Source organism: Ambystoma mexicanum, chromosome 1q (genome assembly GCF_040938575.1).
Source record: "Ambystoma mexicanum isolate Mex_15411 chromosome 1q, UKY_AmexF1_1, whole genome shotgun sequence".
NCBI classification, from domain to species: domain Eukaryota; kingdom Metazoa; phylum Chordata; class Amphibia; order Caudata; family Ambystomatidae; genus Ambystoma; species Ambystoma mexicanum.
Window position 1 is genome coordinate 867,455,264 of NC_090922.1, and position 21,213 is coordinate 867,476,476.

The 21,213-nt window shown below is 44.7% G+C and overlaps 1 protein-coding gene across 2 annotated transcripts in view; it reads left to right on the forward strand.

Annotated features, from left to right (window-relative positions):
- ZBTB41 (zinc finger and BTB domain containing 41) overlaps positions 1 to 20,879 on the forward strand; it is a 744,921-nt gene extending 724,042 nt beyond the window's left edge. For both annotated transcript variants that reach the window (XM_069641521.1, XM_069641522.1), the window contains one exon: positions 18,143 to 20,879. In XM_069641521.1, coding sequence (XP_069497622.1) covers positions 18,143 to 18,798 — 656 coding nt within the window. In that variant the 3' untranslated portion in view covers positions 18,799 to 20,879. The remainder of the gene's footprint in view (positions 1 to 18,142) is intronic.
- Positions 20,880 to 21,213: the final 334 nt, after the last annotated feature.

Sequence of the window (21,213 nt, forward strand, 5' to 3'; positions counted from 1 at the left end):
CATTTACTTTTTCACAATTTTCTTGAGTAAACTATTGATGGAAAGAAAAGGCTAGGATTAATTCACTTAATGATTGACTTCCCTAGACGAAAATGTATTTGATTGGCTGGCTGCAGTCTCGATTTTGTGGGCCCAGAATTGTTTTGGTCTCAACGATTGCTTTTTCATAGCTTTTTAGATGGAAGTTATGCACACTCTTATCTGCCCCTCCATTATGTTTGAATCATTGATGTTCAAGTTTCCTTTCCATTTATTTAATAAACATAATTCTAATTTGAACCATGGAGCTGCTGGGGGCTGCTTATCAGCTTTGCCCATAATTGATTATGCCTACCTCACATGATCAATGTCCTGTGTGCGGGACGCTGCAATGGGTTTTTCATGGAGCCTCCTTGTATGTTCTAACGTGGAGTACAGCAGGCTTGTACCCTGTAGAATGAAGTGTGCCGCAAACCAGCAGTTTCTCAACAAGCAAACATGCAAGGGTACATACAGCGGGTGCTATGTAGAGCACATGGTGTCCCCCTGAATCTGTGGGACTGATAAGTCCTTACGTTGGGACTCGTCACAGTGCATTAAAGAATGCCAGGATACCTGAATATATTAACAGATAGGGATGGTTTGGTCTCGCAATCGGCAACCCTCCTACTTTCTGAAAATAATTTGGTACTTGAAACTGTCCGTTGTTTTTTCATTGAATAACTTTATTCAGTCATAAGGCCATGAAAGTACATGAAAACACATAATAGCATAAATAAAAACATTCAGAAACTTAACAAATTGGTCCCTGAGAAAATTGCAGACAATGCATCCTCCCACCAAGGGGAATCCCAGTTGTATTCTAACCCAGAGTCCCCATTCCCAGTGGCAGTTCCAGGAGCAACTAGCTTTCACCAATCTGTTGCTTTTCTTATGCCCATATTCTACTGCAACCCCTCAGGAATTGTCTCCCCAATGGCAGCGCATTTGCCCCAGATAACGCAGGATTGTGGGGCCCAACTATAGCCAGATAGTCTATTTTGAAAGCAGAATATGGGCTGATTCGGATTGAACTGTTAGTTAGTGGACCACTTTTCATATTAATGCCCAAGATGCCACAAGCTACACTTTGGTCCCAAAATTCTACCCGGATGAGGTCATAAGCATTCCCCCACCCCACGATAATGAAGTCTGGTACAATTTGAAATGCTCTCCTGGGATATAAAAAAAAACAGCTGCATACAGTATGCAGCCAATACAAGCTTTTGTTTATCAGTGCCTCCCTGGGTTCTTGTTCAGGAAATAAAATAAATATTTGATATTGAAGAGTTGCCTACTAAAGCTCCTTCTATTGCCCTTACCAAAAAACAAAGAAGGGCCTTGGCTCGTGCTCAAAAGATAAATCTTTTAATTAAACTTCAAAAAGGAAAACGGGGAAAAAAAACAAAGAATCAATTACGCGACAAAAATGATAGTCACAATTCACATATGAAAGATATTTGTAACCTCTCAAGGGGAGATAACATTATTGATCTGAATCAGTTGAGCGAGGAATCCAAGGCCTTGTTGAATCTTTCGGAGTCTAATTCGACTGCCTCACCCCTCAAAGTACCTCTCAACCCTTTACCAAAAAACAAAAAAATTAACGAAAAAGAGGATCCGTTAACAGAATTATCTTGTCAAGGATCTAAAAAATCATGATCTAAGGTAAAGAAGGTGACAGACAAAGAGGAGGGGGGAACAATTGATCTTGATATGGTACCCAACTCAATTGTTGAGGCTCCACACCGAGTTCAATCTGCCCTCTTCAATTATTATCCAATGTTGAAAATTAAAAAAACTGCGAAAAAGTAATTTTGGGTAAAGCCAATGGACAAAGGGAAAACAAACCAGCCATTTGTCCTAATAATCCAATTGAAACTCAACCTAAAAACTTGAGGGAGTGTGCTCAAACAAGCCTGAAGATAAAACTTCTAATCAAGATGATGAAATCAGCGATCAACTAACTATTTGTGAAACAACGAACTCAGAGCGAAAAAAAACTAGCCCTAATTTACCAACTTTGGGTCCACAACGCTCACAAGCCAACGAGTGCCCTAAATTGACCAATCCCAATTCCACAATGGATAATCAGGAATCACTAACCAACCATAATTACAATGATCTAAAATCTGCTATGATTATGGGTTGGGAAAGCGATGAAGCACGCTTCGGTAAGGCTTGCTTGAACCGCACCTTCATGATGACTGTCATTCAGGACATTCCCGCTTTGCGAATTATTAGATCTAACGACATAGACTGGGTGAAATTGGCTGCTATCAATAACAGAATGATTTGTAACTTTGTCTCCTTTCATCATGAAGATGCTATGGGATCACTCTGATGGCTTAGCATCTATTGGCTTAACTGTATCATTTTTTTCATCATTTGAGGATGCAAAAAGCTACCTAGAAACTACTCCTCTGCTAGCTGAAAGCATTGCAGATAGTGCGAACCAGGGTACCTCTGCAAGTATTGACGCCAACACAATGAAACAGTTTGTCATTCATGTCTGCTCTAAAGGAGATGTCATGGAGGGATCCTATTAACGCTTTGCAACCAAACCAACAAAATGCGATGAAAGACTCTTAGCCTATTTCGACTCCACATTATCTCGTGGAACTCTTGTGGCATAAATAACTTTAAAAAATGGCATCGCCTAAATCAGTTTAATCGACCTGATTTTATCTTTATTCAAGAAACCATGAATGAATCCTCTTTTACGATAGAGGGATCCTCTGCATTTATTCAGGTTGCAAGGCGAGGTACCGAGGGTCACCCTTCAGGCGGCTTGGCCATACTTTTCAACTCTGCCTTTTCAGTGTTCCACTGAGAGGATTAGTAACTCTGACTCCATACTCGCTATCATTATAAAAGATGATTTGGATCCCTCCATGATACTCCTGTTGGTCTGTATTTATTGGAACAAATTGTCCACTCCTATTGAGACCATCATTGAAGAAATGAACGATGTACTAGAAAAGGGCCTGATTTTACATCCTTCGGCAAGAATTATCGTAGGTGGTGACTTTAATTGTTATTGCTATGAAACGGGTGTTCACAGTAATGCAATTAGGGATATGCACTCATTAACTTCCAAAATGTTTGGGACTATATGGAATTCCTTCTTGCTCGAATGGGATATACAAACCCCTTACTTTGCTTTGGACGACTTCACATATACATGGACTAGAGCAAATTGTAAATCCTTTATTGATTACTTTTTCATTTCCTCAAGTTTATACTTGACTATTGATGTTCTCAAAATCATAAATCCATTCTTAGGAGATCAAATTATTATCTCTATGCAGATGAATATCCCTTTGGCTCGATTCGATGATAATTCTTTTCTATCCTTGTTAGAATCTGACCGGCATCGCCTTACAGTGAGATGGAATCCTAAAGTGTGTGCAACTTTTATTCAGAATTTGGAATGTGATCCTAATATTCTCTTTTTTCCGTTACCATCTAGCTCTTCACTTGTCCTCTTGGACAATCTTAACTCCACTAGAATCCAACTCCATCTGAATGCTATGCTTCAATCAAGGATTAAGCATGAAAAAGCTATACATGTTCATGCGCACAAATTTAATAATCAAGTTGCTTCTTTAAAAACACAAAAAAATCAAGAAATTCGCCAAATCAATAGAACTATTTTCTCCTATTTGACTCGTGAAAAATTGATCAAAGCAGTGCGACAAAGATATCGTAACAAACTTAAATGGTTAAAAAGAAATCTTCTCAACGCAGATAATCAAAAATTATTCTACCACCTACTCAAGCACGATTCTAGGAAAATCTGGAATACTCTTCGTTCTATTACTTTTGAACCTACAACTATTATTGATTCTGTGATCTCTGCTGAAAATTGGGTATCATATGTAAAACTCAAATATACTATGCCCGAGCGCTTCCACTCGCTAAAGGGCAGTGAGCCACGTTTGGAAATCACTTTGATCCATAGAAGACATCATTGATGCCATTAGCAGATTAAAGCCCTCTAAAGCGCCTGGCCCCGATGTCATTCCATCATGTGTGTATAAATCGAATCCAGAGTTTTGGCTCACATTCTGAAAATCAAATTTGATTTGATTTTACAAACGGGCAAAACTCCCTTATCGTGGTCTTCTGCGCTAGTTATCCTGATTTACAAAAAGGGTTCTCCAGATTGTCCCTCTAATTATCGCCCCATTGCTCTTACAGATTCTTCATCCAAAATATTTTCCATTCTTATTCTTCACCAATTACAGACTCATATGAATGATAAAGATGTGCTGTCTATTTATCAGGTAGAATTTAGAAAATTCATTGGTTGTCAGTTAAATGCTACCATCCTCTCCCATCTTCAAGCCCGTTCTTCAGTCTCTCACTCCGGGCAAATTTATATGGCTAGTTTAGATCTGACCGCAGCCTTTGATTGCGTTATTCGTGAAATCTTGTGGAAAAAATGATCCATCTTGGCATTCCAACTAAATTGGTTGCCTTGATTGCCTTACTCCATAAAAACACAAATTACCGTATTAGACTCACTAAGGAAGGAGCCCTGACTGATCCCATTCTGACCGAAACCGGTGTGAAACAGGGCTGCAACATGGCAGCGGTGCTGTTCAATTTGTACTTGTTAGGTTTGGATGTTAATTGGATTGCTGGGGAATGTTATTCAGTGAAGTTTGGCTCACTAATGTTGGACTGGCTAGTATTTGCTGATGATTTGTTATTTTTTAACAGAACCCCTTTTGGTCTTCAATGCAAGCTGGATTTATTTTCTGAATTCGCTTTCAATCATAATCTTACTCCCAATCCCACGAAAACTTTTATTTTGATTTATTCTAATAGAAAATTAGATTGTCACCGCTACTCATGGTATATGAATGACATTCAAATCGAATACTCTCCGATGCTTCGCTACTTGGGATATCCGCTGACTGATCAATATTCAATTACTATGTGGAAAAACTACCTCAATCAAAAGATCAGGGGTTTGACATCTCAAATGAAAATTATCCATCAGAAATACTGTATTTTCTCTCTACTACCCTTAATTCAATTTTATTTGCAGAAGGTGGAACCCATTATCCTATATTCCCTGGACATCTGTACCTATGATTTAGACGCTTTTTTAAACACCCTACAGGGGAAATTATGGAAAACGGTTCTGGGGTTAGCACTTTCGATTCCCAATGTTATGATTTGCCACGAATTAAACCTACTACAACTGTCAGTAAAAAACACATGGCGAAGTATTACTAATCTAATCAAGATTTATAATCCACCGAAAAACATGCTTTATGTCAAATTGAAACAATTATTGAGTGAATCACACATTAAATCGCTCAACACCTACTCGCTTAAACTAACCAAAATTCTATCGCTCATTAATGAAACTCCATCATCTATGAGCATGTGGTTACCAAGCCAAAAACCTAACTTTCAAAGATTCTTCTGGTGTATAATGCTGGATGAAATGGGCAAATATACCTCCTTTAAACAATACAATGGAGTTCGGGGCAGATGGGGATTTCGACTAAAATATCTCTTACAGTTCCTTTCTGCTTGCTCAAGGAAAATCTACATGCGATTTCGTCTTAACCAATTTCACACACGTGAACGATCTAAACACTGGACCGGTTATCCAAACAGTATCATCGACACTAGTTGCCGCTTCTGTAAAAATTGCACAGTGCCAGAAACCTTGAAACATCTAGTGATTAACTGCCCATTCTGTGAAGGCCTTCGAATCCAACTTTTCGAGCACTTTTACTCGAACTCTGTGACCGCGAAAGAACTCTTATGGAAGCGTTGTATGGAAGGTTTCAGTCAGAATCTTACACTCCATCTGACTAATTTGTTGGCAATTATAGAGACTAACAGGCCGATTCATGGAATCAACGTGCGCCGGAAAAACGGCGCACGCGTGCGAAAATGTGCGATTCGCAGTGAAATAGCGAAAAATCGCAGTGCAAGTGCGATTATCGGAGTGCAAGTGCGATTATTGCACAGAAAACATTGCACATCTATTCATGGAAGTCCGTGCACGCACAAAATGTGGGATGTGCGCTGAAAAAGTGTGCGGCGCACGCTGGCGCACGGTGGCGCACAGGTCATCGAACGCCGTGCGATAAGGCCACAGCGAATTCGCACATAGCGCGGCGCACATAACAAAAGTAGGCGTAACACGGGGCGTTACACGGAGGAATGGGGAACAACTCGTGAAAATGTGGGCGTCACGGGGGAAGTACAGGAGGCCAGTGCGCAGAACGCCCACACGCTCGCCTACAACACATATTCATGGAATAGAATAGGGAAAAACAGCGCACGGCCAAAGACGCGCACAGGCCCATACATGTCCGCCACACGAAAGCAGGCGGTAGCGTCCCTGCGCAGGAAAAAAATGTGCGCCAAAGTTCTACACGCGCGAGAAGTACCACAAGCGATCGGGCCTGGGGGAGCGTGTGCGTGTATTCCAGGGGTGCGCGATAAGTTCCACACGCGATCGGGGCTGGGGGAGCGTGTGCGTGTATTTCAGGGGTGCGCGAGAAGTTTCACACGCGATTGGCCTGGGTGCGTGTATTTCAGGGGCTTGCGGGTGTTTTCAAACGCGATTGTCCAGGGCGCGTGTATTTCAGGGGTGCGCGAGAAGTTCCACACGCGATTGGCCTGTGTACGCGATTCCATTGGACCAAAGGCAATGACAGCGCAGGCGCGTCTGTGACGTGACACGCGCGGGCGTGTCCCTGTACCCGGGGGAATGTTACAAGACCAAAAACTGCACGTCCGAGTGTCAGCCCGCGTGATTGGAGGATAGTGCCTCAGTGCGTATGCGCGGAAGTGACGTTGGACGTGTGGTGCGGTTTAAAAGGTGCGTGTAGTACGTCATTTCCTTGTACGTGCTTCCCGTGGAGAGCGAGTGGGCGAAATCTGTACTTCTTGTCGGTTCACACGCGATTTACTTCACAGCGTTTCTAGTTCGTACTCCCTGTTACCTCTGTCAGTATTTTTCTGATTTTCTCTTCGACCTGTTTCCTCAAACAGCGTTGACTTCTCCTTTTGTCCTGTCTCCTCACACAGTGGACAATTCTTCTTTTGGCGGGGGTGTTGCCAACGCGCACACGTGCGTATTTTTCATGCTCTTTTCCCAGGCAGACGGTGAGTCGCGCACGTATTTACCAACTGTGCTAGCCACGTGTGTAGCGTACCCCTTCAGAGGTCATTGTAGGCTGCGTGTGACACGCATACGTTCATTTTTGTGTTTCTGGGTGCCACAGCGTAGTGCAGGTTCCTTTTCCCACGCACATGGTCTACGAGGGGTCGCGTGCACGTCATTTTCTGTTTTAGGGGTGCCTGTGCGTTGCGTGACCCGTCATCTTTCCCCAGGGGTTACATACAGCCTTGCTAGAGCACTTGGGTACGAATTCCATCTAGTACCCTACCCCTTTGACCCCCAATTGCCCAGGACAATTGTCCACTGCAACTCCCATACGCACAACTCCATCAGTGCCATGGCTGGGAGGCGAGCAAGTGGTAAGGGTGGCAAAGGTGGCTGAGCCTCAAGAGGTGGGCGTGGTGGGCGCGGTAGGGGACGTGGCTAGGATTTGCAGACTCCCCAAACCCCCCACGTGTGGAGGACCAGTCAGGGACACACACCCCCCCCATGGTTGAGGGAAACGTGGCTGACATCATCCCTGCTCAGCCCTTGTTGGACCGGCCCGTTGTGGCACCTGACCTAGCACAGGGTGACTCCCAGGCTGACTTCCAGGTCGCCAAGTCTAGGCCACGGGTGGCGGCGCAAGCCAGTGTCACCAGGCCACGTGGTACAGGGGCAGCCATGTCATCTGCTGCCCCGAGTAGGCGGGGTGGGGAGGCTGCAGGGGCAGCTGCAGCTCCGTCCACCCCAGCTCTGACTCCCCCAGCAAGCACAGTGTTGGTCCCGGTACATCAGACTGAGGTTCCCCCTGCCATCATCACACTTCAGCTAATGCCTGCAGAAAGTCATGTGGTCAGTGTGCCATCGCACACTACTACTACACAGTCCACCGGTGCTCCTGCCTCTAGTGTCCAGAGCGGCGTAGGGCACTCCGGATCCCCACCACCCACAAAAAGAAAGAGGAAGAGTGCTCGTCCAGTACAGGCTGATGACCCCGACACGGCTACACGGTCCGGCACGCCAAGGAAGCCTAGCTTCAATGATGCCGAACTGGATGCACTTGTGCAGTATGTGTCCGAACATGACGCCGAAATGTTGGTCACTTCAGGGTGTAGGATTACACCTGCTCGACGTCAGGCTCACTGACAGTCCATCGCAGACAGCATAAGTGCCCTTGGGTTCATGAGGCGCACAGCTGTTGAGTGCTACAAGCGCTGGAATGACTTTAAGCGTAGGGCAAAGAAAAAGCTGGCCTCAAGTCATGCCGCAACTCTGGTGACTGGAGGTGGGTCTCCACAAGAGGACATAGAACTCACTCTACATGAGCATGTTGCTGGGACCTACGTCACAGAGGAGCAGATCCAAGGTGTGGGAGAACTGCCAGATTACGAGGCATTGTCCGGTGAGTGCACATGCATGTGTGTGTGATCCATGTGTATGTAGTTTGTGGGAGGGGATCTGGTTGAGTGCCAGGTCAGGGTGTGTGTGCCTGGGTGTTTTGTCCCACCCATGTGCTTCATCCAATGCATTCTGTGCCCCGGGATTTGGGTATTACAGTATCCCTTCTGGCCACAGTAGGCGTTTTGCACTACATTGCGCCAGTTGCCCTTGAAGTGGCATCTTGCTACCACATTGTTCCGTATTTAGCTGTGTTCATTCAGGCTGATTGTAGGAATTCACCTGGTTCTACTGCGCATCACTCTGCCCCATTTTCACATATATGACATGCCCATGGTACATGCCATCTGTGTGATGGCATGTGTCATGTATGTGTATTGGACATGCCACTCACATGCCAATGTGTGATGGCACTGCTAGCCAGCATGCAGCTGATGTGTTGCTCTCCCATCTTGGTGTCATCAGTGTCTGACATTTTCCTCCCCTTCCAACTCATGGACAGTGCATGCATGGGAGGGTTATAGTCATGTGGGACATGTGTAAATCAAGTACTGGTACTGTAGCTTGTCTGGCCTAATAGCGTGCCATGATGCTAATGCCTGTTTCCATTTTTTGTCTTTCTTGTTTTTGCAGAGGATGACGCACCTGATGCTGTTGAGGGAGAGGAGATGGTGCAGGCCCAGCAGGGATCTGAAGCACGACCAGGCACCAGTGGGGGACGTGGTTTGGTGGTGGGGGAGAACCCTCTCTTGCTGCAGGCCATACTGTCCCGGGGTGTCCCTGGCTGCACCTCCCCAGAACTCTTTTCAGGTGTTGATTCGGATGAGGCCTATGTGGATTCGCAGGTATGTGTTCATGGAAGGGATACTGTTCTGTCCGACCCACCTGCACCAGGGGTAGAGCCCACTATGGGGATGTCAGTGTTGGTAGGTGCGCCTGTGGTGGTTACGGATGCAGGGCCACACTCCGCAACATCTGATCCTGTTCCTGGGCCAGCAGTTCAGAGGGGAAATGCAGTCCTGCAGCCTCAGGCAGTGCCGACACAGCAAGGCGCAGTTCGCCTTGCCCCAGACAGGTGTGGTGCCCGCCAACGCGGTGGCCGTCCGCCACCAGGCAATACTGCATGGGAGCAATCCATTTACGGTATGGCCAACCAACAGGCAGCATCATCCGAAATGATTGCTCAAGCCCTGGAGAGGGTGGCCACTTCCATTGTCCCCCCAGAAAGGCAGATGGAGCTACTACAGCAGGCAACAGACTCCATTTGCTAATCAGTCAGGGAGGACATGTTGGCGTCCAACAGGGACAGACAGGCGGCCCTGGACAATCTGAGGGAATCAATTTCTATAGATTCCCAGGGACAGAGGGAAGCCCTGAGGGGAGAGGTCCGGCACCTCAGGCAGACTCTTGTGGACCTTGAGGCTTCCACTGTCACCAGGACGGAACAGCTGCTGGATCGCGTCACCCGTACGCTCTCAGCAGAGATGCAGGCAACTGCATGGGGATCGGGTGTTGCATGGGGATCTCCGCACCATATCCCTTCAGAACGAGGCCTTCTAGGCCCGCATGCTTGCTGTCATGGAGGACCAAACTAGGGCTTTGCATGGGCTGCCTCCCATGGCACCACCACCTCCTGTGGCAGCAGCGGCAGAGGTTGAGGAGAGCGAATCCAGCAGTGAATCTCCCACTATTTAGTAGCCGTGCAGGCCATGAGCCCATGGAGGTGTTTTTTTTTCGCAACATTCACGCAGGTGGCTGTTGGTGGGCACCCTGTCCTCGGACCTCCTAGGTGGCCCCCCCAACCCCCTTGGCCCACACATGGCCATTTTTGATTTTTGATTTTTTGTTGCAGTGTGTTGCCTTGTGTGGCTCCCGTGGGCATCCACTGTATTCCGACTGGGCACATGCAGGCTTGTCCTGAGTTTGGGTTAGATGCTTGGGTCAGTGAGACACACACCCCTCCTGCTTCCCGTTTCCATGGGCTTTGCAAAGGGTGTGACCAAGTGACAGTGAATTACACAGTGACGTTGGACTCCCATGAGCTGTGTGGGCAGTCTGTAGTCAATACTGTGTATACATTCCTAGTGCATATTGTTGTTGTATTGTGCACTGCATGGTGTATTGATGTGTGCTTGTGCATCCATGTCTCCCTCCTGATTTGCAGGTTCATTCCTCATGTCTTCACAAGGCCGTCCACTTTGGAGATGGAGCTCATGTTGTGAGCAGTGGACTTCCAGATGTGCATGGCAACAACACTGTACAGTTGGAGGTGGTGGATGCGCTGGCATTCTCATGTTGTAAGACTACGTATCCTTTGCCTTAGTACTGTCATGTTTATGCTATGTCGATTGTATTGTGGTAAGTATTTGGTCATGTGTGTTGTTGTTTCTACATTCATGTGGGCATATTGTGTGTGGCCAGTTTCCATTAGGGACACTGTACTTTGTGACACGTGCCATGTTTGGGGGATGACTTTGTTTGCTCTCACATGGCATGTCATGCCATGGTGTGTTGGGTGGCGGTGCTGGGGAGGGATTGGGTGACATGGCACTGTTGTCATGTTGTGTCTTGCAAGGGGGTAATGATTTTAGCAGCATAGAAGTGTGTCTTTTGAACACAGCATTGGTGCTGTTTGTGTAGGTTGGGAAGCACACAATGGAACACTTCCAGATGTACAATCTCAGGCTGGTATGGTTGTGACAGTTGACTGTCCATCGACACATCATAATTGTCAGTAACAATCATCATTGATTGTCAGCTTGTATGTGCCAGGGCTGTGTGCACTCCACAGGGGTGTGATTTTATGTGAAGTAATTAGCCACGAGCTGCGTACGGGCTGCCTCACCCCATGCCCTTTCCCCTCCCATGCGCAGTGGGCATGCATGTGGTTGGGGATGTGGGGGCACCACCATGTCCACGGCCAGGCCCCGGCGTGTTGCAACGTTGTGCAGGACACATGCTGCCACTATGATCCTGCACAGTACTGGGGGAGCGTATAACAGCTGCCCACCAGAACGGTCAAGGGAGCGGAAGCGTGACTTGAGCACTCCGAATGTGCGCTCCACGATGCCCCGGGTTGCAATGTGGGCTATGTTGTATCATACCTGGGGTGGCGTGGTGGGGTTCCGAATTGGCGTCATCATGTGGGTGCTGAGAGGGTAGGCACTGTCCCCTGGGGAGGTGGTGATGGGTATCATCAGTGGGGTTGTGACATTACTCAGTATCTGACATGCATGCATGCGCAGTGGCATTTATACTCACTGAGCAGCCATGTATCGCCATGCCGCCCAGCTTCTATGTCCCGGTTTAGGGTAGACATTCTGTAGATGAAACTGTCGTGGGTGGAGCCTGGATAGTTGGCGTATACTGAGGTGATGATTCCCTTGGCATCACATACTACCTGGGTGTTGATGGAATGCCAGTGCTTGCGGTTTCTATATCTGATCACAGGTCACTGCCTCACTGTAACCCAAGGCACAACCTGCACACATTGTAACTAAGTCTTCCTTGCAAGTAACAGTGCCACAATGCCCCTGGGCTGCCTGCGCGCTATATACATTTAATAAATAAATAAATAAATAGATGTGCTCAGTTGCCCTGGGGGGACGTAGAGCCACATGGGTGCAATCAATGGCACCTAGCACTTTGGGGAATTGTGCCACCCTGTAGAAGTCCTGGGCAACAGCCTGCCTTTCTGCAGGTGTTCTGGGCAGGTATATGTGCCTGCGGACTGATGGGCGTGCAGTGATGATGGCCAAGACCTGGTGTAGGCAGCGTGACTGCGTGGCCTGTGACACCCCCCCCCCACTATGGCACTTGTCCGCTGAAATGATCCAGTGGCCAGGAAGTGCAGTACATTGAGGACCTTCTCCAGGGGGCTGAGTGCTTGGGAGCACAGGGTGGTTGATGTGAGGTCATCCTCCCACTCACTGACCAGGTCGAGTATTATGTGAGGTGGAAACCTGTACCTCCCATACACATGGTCATCAGGCATCCTAAAAAGGCTGGTTCTGGGTGTAAAAATTCTGGCCCGGACTATCCTCCTCCTCCTCTGGTATCCCACGGCCACTGCTGCTAGGAACGGTATGTTCATCCTGGCGTCTGAGCTTGTTTGTTGTTTGCGTGCACTTTTATGCTGTGCGGGTGGACGTACGCCTACTTCCTGCTGGCGTACGTGTTTCCGGATTGGCCACGTTCGTTTCCATGAATACGTGTTGTAGGTGAGCGTGTAAAAGTTCCCGCGCAGCCCTGGAATACCCGCACCCAGCCCAATCGCGTGTGGTACTTCTCACGCACCCCTGAAATACACGCACACGCTCCCCCAGGCCCGATCGCGTGTGAAACCACCCGCGCACCCCTGAAATACACGCACCCAGGCCATTCGCGTGTAATACTTCTCGCGCATCCCTGAAATACACGCACACGCTCCCCCAGGCCAGGTTGCGTGTGAAACTACTCGCGCACGCGTGTTCCCGACACCTGTAATACACGTTCCCCGCTTTGCGTTGGCTGTTTGCCAGTCCCGTAAACTGGTACAGGGTTGGCGCAGCCCTTTGCGATGGTTTTGCGATCTTGATGGCTTTTCCTTGCGCGAGGGCGTTCTTGGGGGCGTAACTGGCGCTGCTGCAGGGTCGCTGCGCCACTCTGCGCCACGTCTGCTTTTGGAGGTGGGGATCCATGAATACGCTGTGCGCGGAAATTGATTTTATCGCACGCGGCTGGCGCAGACATTCGCACGGGCACGCTGTGCGCCAGCCACGTGCGACACTTTTGAGAGGAATTACATGAATCGGCCTGTAAATTGGCAGAAGATCTGTCGGCCGAGTAAAATTGAGTGAATCCCTGCATTTAGACCTTGTGTTTGGGCGTGAATGAGTATTCAATGTAATATATATTAATTGCTATACTATGAGTCCATGATATATATACTATGTACCGAATTCTAAACTTGTACTGCGAATGTCATATGGATGACGTTCTTTGATATCTTTTGACTGTGTTTATGTTTTTTGTCTAATTCAAATGTACTTAATTCGTACATGTTTTAGTGACTAAATGGAAATTTGGTATTCTCATCATTTGCCAACTCAATACGATGCTCTAATTTTTCCTTTACTACTTATATTTCTTTAGGGAATGTATTTTTTTTCTAAATGTTATTGTAAATGTTATTTCTTAATTACTGTTTATTGCAAATTTTTTAACGTTTAATTGTACTGTTTTGTAAAGGTTTTTACTTTAATAAACCAAATACAAAAAAATAAAAAAAAATAAAATGACTGACAATTTGGGGACTTGGTGCAGGTACACCGTACCTCTCCTTGGTCTCTGCCCAAAATGAGGTCTGCAGGCCCTGGGGTGGGTCACGTGTATGCAATCTCTGCCACAAGTTCCGCCCCAGGCCAGTGGCTTATTATCCAATGGTTTGGATCTAAGTGCCCGGGTTATTCCCCTGGGTGTGGAATCTTTGTGCCTTGTAGGTCACTGTAGGTATTGCCAACACGGGGCCCTCAGCCTTATATGGGGCCAGAAGCACCTGGGTGGTCATAGCCCCATTAGACCTTGCAAGTTTTCCACTTGTACAAGCTGCTTCCATCCCCATTCTGCACATGTTCGCAGCACTTCTGGGAATGTCTGGGTTAGGGTGAATTGGCACCCCCATTCGGTGGTCAGCCCCCATACCACCTTCCTTTCCCATTAGAGCCCCGCCCCTAAGGCTCCCCCTCTCTCCTGTGCCTGGATAAGCACCAGGAGTAGCTTCTTTACTTCCCAACGTTCCAACAAGACAGCTCGACAATCACAGCTGCAGGGTTTACATGATCCCTCATTGACTGGGAAAACAGTGGGCTGGATGGATAAATTGGGATCTATTGGGATATGTGGGTAACTAAGACCCTGTGACAAAATGTTCTCAGGGAGGTTCCTACTTTCACCAAATCCTGGGGGGGAGAGACTAGTTGTGGGCCATAGGTCTTTGACGTGACACAGTTTACCCTCTACAGGTTCAGGGACAAGAGGCCTGCTCAGTTTTGACTGGGTAAGGTGCCAATCCGGGTCCAACAGGACCAAGAAATTCATGCTTGAATGAAGTCCCTGTGTAGATGGTGTCATGGTGACGTTGTCCTTTCAGGTCATTAGATCTTTTGGATCGTTCATCCAACTTTTCCTGGGTGACGCCCCCTCCTTCAAAATTGAATTCGGGTTGCAGATAGTGGTACAGTTCTGGACCAAAGTCCCCAGCTCTATGTCAAAGTCTGAGGCAAGCATAGGCGCTATATTGGTTGAGACAGTAGTTTGGTCCCCGGGTCTTGTGATTCATACCCAGAAATTGGTTGATTTCTTTAATCAAGGGAATAAGTCTTCCCCCATTATTTTTGTAGGGCTCGGAGGGGCTTGGGGGGGGAGGACGGGGAGGGAGGGAGGGAATTTCTTTCCGGGACAAGCACTTGAGCCTGGGCCCACCATCATCTTGCGCTTGACTGTCAATTTCCTGCGTTTATGGATTTCTTGCTCTTCCCCCTTAGCGGTACTGTTACATGAATAAATATAGTAGTTTAAGTTGGTAATCATGCTGCAGTTACTGGGGCTTCTCATCTGGCAGTCCACTTTCCGACTCTGTTTCCATTATTTGACTCCTGGCCGGTAGAACAGCCTCCTCCTCCGAACTCCCTACGGGACGCCAAACTCCCACACCCTTTCCCCCACAGGCTTCTCCCTCTGGGGGTGCGAGGGATAGAAAAAGGCTGGGATAATGGCCTCACTGAAGCTTCCTGCTGGAGCTGGGATCGCTTGGCGAATTCCTGCGGCCCCCCCACCCCCCCAGCAGACGACCGTTGTTTTTTATTGTTAGGGCATTACTACTGTTCTTTGGACTCAGTTGATGGGGAAAATGTATTGAATGTAAGGTATGAGAATACAGGTGGCTTCATATACAATAATGTATTCATGAGGGATAAGTCTGTTCATCGTTTGCATCGGTGCATGCTTCCCATAGGAATTTACTGGTTACTGAAACATTTCTCTTTACTGCACCTTTCCTTCCATATTTATGGAACCCCCAAACGTTTTGCTTTCATTTCTGAATCTGACATGCACTTTTTGCAGTGCAGTGCAGCCTTAAGCGTCACTACACTGGCCTTTGCTCAATGGGGAAACTGATATGTCCTTCAGGCTGTCAGTACTGGGAAACCTTGTTTCCCTTAGTCGTATTACTGTGTTACTACTTTTCGTTACTTTTGTATTACTTGTGGTAACTTTTTATCATTGCACAATGCAGCTTACACTGCAGTACAATGGGGTGCATTTTTGTTGTGCCCTAGACTAACACTCTGGACTTGTGGACTTTGAAAGAAACAAGGTTGTGCCTAACTTGAGAAATGGTCCTGATAGTGGAGCTGTGGCTGTACCCAGCACCAGTAATGTAATTGCTGCCAATACAGTGGCTAATGTTGAGGATGAGGAGGATTTATGGTTACTCTAGGTGTGCTAAATGGATAGGCTGGTGGCAGCAGTGACTTGTCCCCACTTTTTGGGGATTTTCAATTTAGCCTTAGTGCGTTCACCGCATGTGGCTACTAACTGTGGCTACTTGTCAAACGTAACAAGAAAGAAATCGGGTGAAAAACCCTCTGCTAAACAGTTGCTCTCATGTTGTTCCTCTTACAAGGTTACTGAAAACAATTCCTGAATCTGTTCCCAGTAAATTATTCAAGAAAGCGTCCTTCTTCTTTGTGTAAAATCTATTCAAAATTTGCTTCAGAAAGAGGATATAATTTGTAAAAACCAATTACGGTTTCAAATATTTTTGTAAAAATGGAAGAACAAGCCAATGGAGCTAATGTGTACAATTAAGAGGGTTATTGCCAATAATTTCGGAATATATGAACTCCTTTTTCAGGGCTTTTACTCTCTGTAATACAGTGAATCATAACCCAACCAAATAACAGGATCATGTTATTACCGAATTGCATTTAAGTATGAATTGCAAGGTAAAAGTCATAGAAACAAACAGCATATAAATGTCACAGAATTACATATGAGTATCATTTGCATGGTGTAAGTCATTAATACAAACAACATATACGTACCATATATCACATATAAAAATCTGAAACCACATGGATGAGTCTTAATAAGAACATATTAAGAATTTATACTGCACAAAGGAGATCACTAGCTGCACAGCAGACAAAAGCGGGACATTAGTCATTTTAAATACGAGTGATTACGAAGCGGAATGCTGGAGACAACTTGGAGACACTAACATCTATGCCCTAGACAGAGACCCCACTGTTGAGATTAAACAAAATTTAGAAGAACTCCTCAAAAAGGCACACCATTTGAATTGGATTAACCATAACACATTCAAATTTCTACTCAACCAGCATCCCAGGATTCCTAATTTCTACACAATACCCAAGGTTCATAAAGACGCTTTACATCCACTCGGTAGGCCCATAGTGGCAGGCATGAATAGCATTTTGCAACCTTTGGGTAAATATGTAGACTTCTTTTTACAGCCACTCATACACAAAGACTTATTTTAAGGACACAACCCATTTTCTCAAAATACTTGAATCCATAACATTTGACAAAAATGTCATTCTATTCCCCATTGATGTCTAAAGTTTATACACATCAATTCCACGTGATCTTGGACAGGAGGCAATAGAATGGATGGTCCTCACAATACCAGAAATCCGAGCACAAAAATAATGTATCCTCATACTTCTTCAATTTATCTCAGAGAACTCTTATTTTCAGTTTAAAGACAAATTCTTTCTCCAGGTTTCTGGGACAGCAATGGGAGCAACAATGGCCCCATCATACGCCAATTGGACAATTCTAGATGGGGATCATCTCTATGGATCATAGGTGCATAATACTTGTCTAACCTTTCCTTTGCAGGAGTAATGTGTATTATGTCCTATAACAAAGTGAATGTATATATGTATTTAGTTTGATAGTGTTGTGTGATAAGTCTACCTGCTAGTAGTGATTTGTCTATAGTGTCTTTTGGCCATAAGGAAATAACTGTATTTGTATACATCCTGTCTAAGTCTAATCTGTGACTCCCACTGTGTGACCTCATTGTGGATCCCTTAAAAGCTCACCACCTCTGAAGAACTTAGCCTTGACTGCATGTCACTGCTACCTAAACTGGTTTAGCTACAGCTTTAGAGTTGTTCCTGCCACAATATAGGTTGGCCTTCTATACATTCGTCCACCAGGCCAGAGTATAGAATCTCAGTCCCAACAGTCACCTTTGTGAATAAGTTGACCGTTGTAACCATAGCCGTAGATTTTATAGTAGTTAAGACACAGGATTAGTAACTTGTTCTACATATTTGCACCTATTTATCTAGAACAGTATAGCTTATATATTGGATGTGTCTCTTGCTCTCGCTATCCATATTTGTCTATACCTTATTAGCAATAAATCGTGCATAACGTTAAAAAAAACTTTTTACCAGCTAATGCTTCTTTTGTATTTACAGTTATCATCTTCATAAAATGTAGATTGTCTCTAACCATTTTGACTTTGAGATATTTCAAATTAATTATGTATATTTTCTCCCTTAGGTGAAAAACCATACAAATGTCAAGTTTGTAATCAATCTTTCAGAATTAAGAAGACTTTAACAAAACACCAAGTTATACATTCTGATGCTCGGCCTTTCAACTGTCAAAACTGCAATGCAACTTTTAAACGAAAGGACAAGCTTAAATATCATATTGACCATGTGCATGGTTTGAAGACTGGAGAAGAGGTTGAATTTTCTTCCTCTGAAGCAAAGCTGTTATCGTTACCAGTACAATACACCCCTGATGGCAAAGTTTACCATCCTGAAAATAAGCAATATATGGAACAGCCCAAGGTTTACCCCACGGAGCCCAAAAGTTTGCTGCAGAATGTATCTCCAGAAGGATGTGTTCCAGTTACACTGGTGACAGTTGAGATGCCTGATGTGCAGGCTGATCTGGTCCGGCACACCACATCTCTCCCACCTCCTCATGGAATCCTCCCTCCCCAACCGCAATCAACAGACTATCAACGAGAAACAGACTTGGCATTCCTGGAAAAATATGCTCTTGTTCCCCAGCCAATAAATATTGTGCACCCCGTTCAACCAGAGCAAATGCTAGATCCTAGAGAACAGTCATACCTGGGGACATTACTGGGTCTTGATACACCCACCACTGTACAAAATATTTCAAATAATGAACATCATTCATGATGAGGAATAAGCATTCCAGATATCTTTCATCGTCATGTATTCAAAACAATGCAGACACTTTGTGGTTGTGTCCCATTTTAACTCTCAAAGAAGAATTTTTGTAACATTAAAGAATTGTCACACACATTTTGTTACAAAACGAGATGATAAAAATACATGTTGGTATATGATATTTAAAGCACATAGTTCTCATTTGCAAGGTTATTTTAATTTCACTGATTTTGACTTATTTGTGATTGTTGGATATCTGATTGCAGTGTTGTTGGCTGGACTTTGGAATCACAAGTACAGACTGGAATTTCTATGCCTTAATCTGTCTGTTGAATGTCACTCCCATGCTAGACCCCTTCCCTAGATTACAGATTGCTTTATCAGATGGTCAATCAAGTGCAAGAGCATGACCCAGAGGGACAGATAACACACCTGTAAAGGAACTTTCCGTATGAAGTCCTCATGGCGTCCACCATTTTGCGTACAATGTTTGTGTACGACTCTAGGAATCTATATTGACATTTTTATAAGGACTCTTTGTTTTCATGTGCAACAAGCCACATTCAGCCTTTGACATGCATGCCTTCGCTTGTTTAGTAGCATCTCTTGAGTGACTGAAGGTGACCTATTATTATTCTTAGCGGGTGGAGTGTGCTTAGTGTGGCTTCATTTAAGAAATGCAATACCTGTGATCCAAAATGTGGCCTGTTTACCAAAAACAGATCATCCAATGGTTTCCACTGACACATAATTCATGATGGTTGAAAACCTAATATATTTTAAAAATACTGAATTGATATAGATGAACTGCAAATAATGAAAGGAGAGTACTTGAGAATACTCGTTGCAGCATATTAATTGGCACTTTTTTATCAGGATTATTTTGTGTGTCTGTCTTTCTCCAGGTTGTCCAGCATGTAGATTTTCCCAAGTTTCAAAATCTTGGAAAATTGTCCATGATGACTGCACAGCACTTTTTCAATACCTTTATGACTCATTATAATGTAGCGCTGTCCTTTGATAAATTCAAATCTCTCTTGAGACAGACCATTGGCAGAATACTGTGCTTCAACCACAGCACTTCAGTTTAAAATGTTGCAGTATTCTGTGGCGATCTCTGAACACTGACTATGGCAGTGTGTATAGAATTTGCTTTAGTTATTTAGTTCAAGTTATTTTCACATCTGATGCTGTTTGTTTTGGCTTTCTTTTTCCTGTTAATTATTTTGCATTTTCCCTTGAGGCTGGAATCTTGTCATATTCCTTTTTGTTCCTTAATATCTTAATTTCCCCTTCAAACAGAATGTAATTCTCAGTGGTTGGGGAAACATGGTAGAGCGTGTAGGTGAGTTGTGGAATCAACAGTCACATTGCTTTGTTCAGGGCGGCTGTTCAGAATCAGAATTAAATTTATTTCCATGGGGTTCCATGTTTTAGAGAATGACACCTTAAAAAATGAAATGGTACATTTGACAATAAAAATTCACAGCTACAATAAAACATTTAGATTCAAACCTATTTGATTCTAAAAGTTTCTTAAATGTGCACACTACCCTCTCCGTAACAGTGTGTAAAATGTGCAAAGTGCTTATCAAATAGGGATATTTGTGAATATTAAAACTTAATCAATCACCTTTATCAATTTTACTAAGTTCAATCAATATGTTGATGTACTAGTAATACAATATACCTCAGCCAAAAAAGTTCAGCAATTTAAATCAATGTGATGACCTGTTTCAGCAAGCGTCCAATCTTTTTCAAATCTTTTTTGTGATGTCTGGCTTTGTGATGTTGGAAAGCCTCCGACCCTGCCTAATTGTCATGTTTCTAAAAATCAGAAGAGGATATTTCCTTTGTATATTTTTATAGGCTAGTAGAAGAGGGAAAATGCATTGTGCTTTCCTGTGTCAAATCAGTACATTTATCATTGAGTTTGCAATGCCCTTTCCACTTCCCAAACACACTAGCCAAAGGCAACCAATGCATCCTTGTTTTTATCAAGAAAGCCTGTTATCTGTCTTAACAATCCATACCAAATAGTCTTCATGGCGTGAAAACCTTTTCCATGTAATGAATTTTGTATGAAGATTTTTGTGTCTCAATATCTTCTCTGATGTTAGTTTGACAGAGGAAGTATTTCTTGGCAATAACCTTTCAAGGGTTTGTTTGCTGCACAAGTGAGGTGCTGGTGCAAGTGTGACTATCCCAAGTTCAGCTCTTGCCTTAATGTACATTAACTAGTTACTACACTCATGCATGACCGACAAAGTTCTGGCTAAATCCTGTGTATGGTTAACCTGATTATTTCTCCATAAACTAACCAAAAACATTAGTGGGCTCAAGTAGAAGATGTTCAAGATATAGGCCAGACATTATTCTAGGCGGAATGGATAATCCTTGAACACCCAGAGGCAAGCCAAGCTG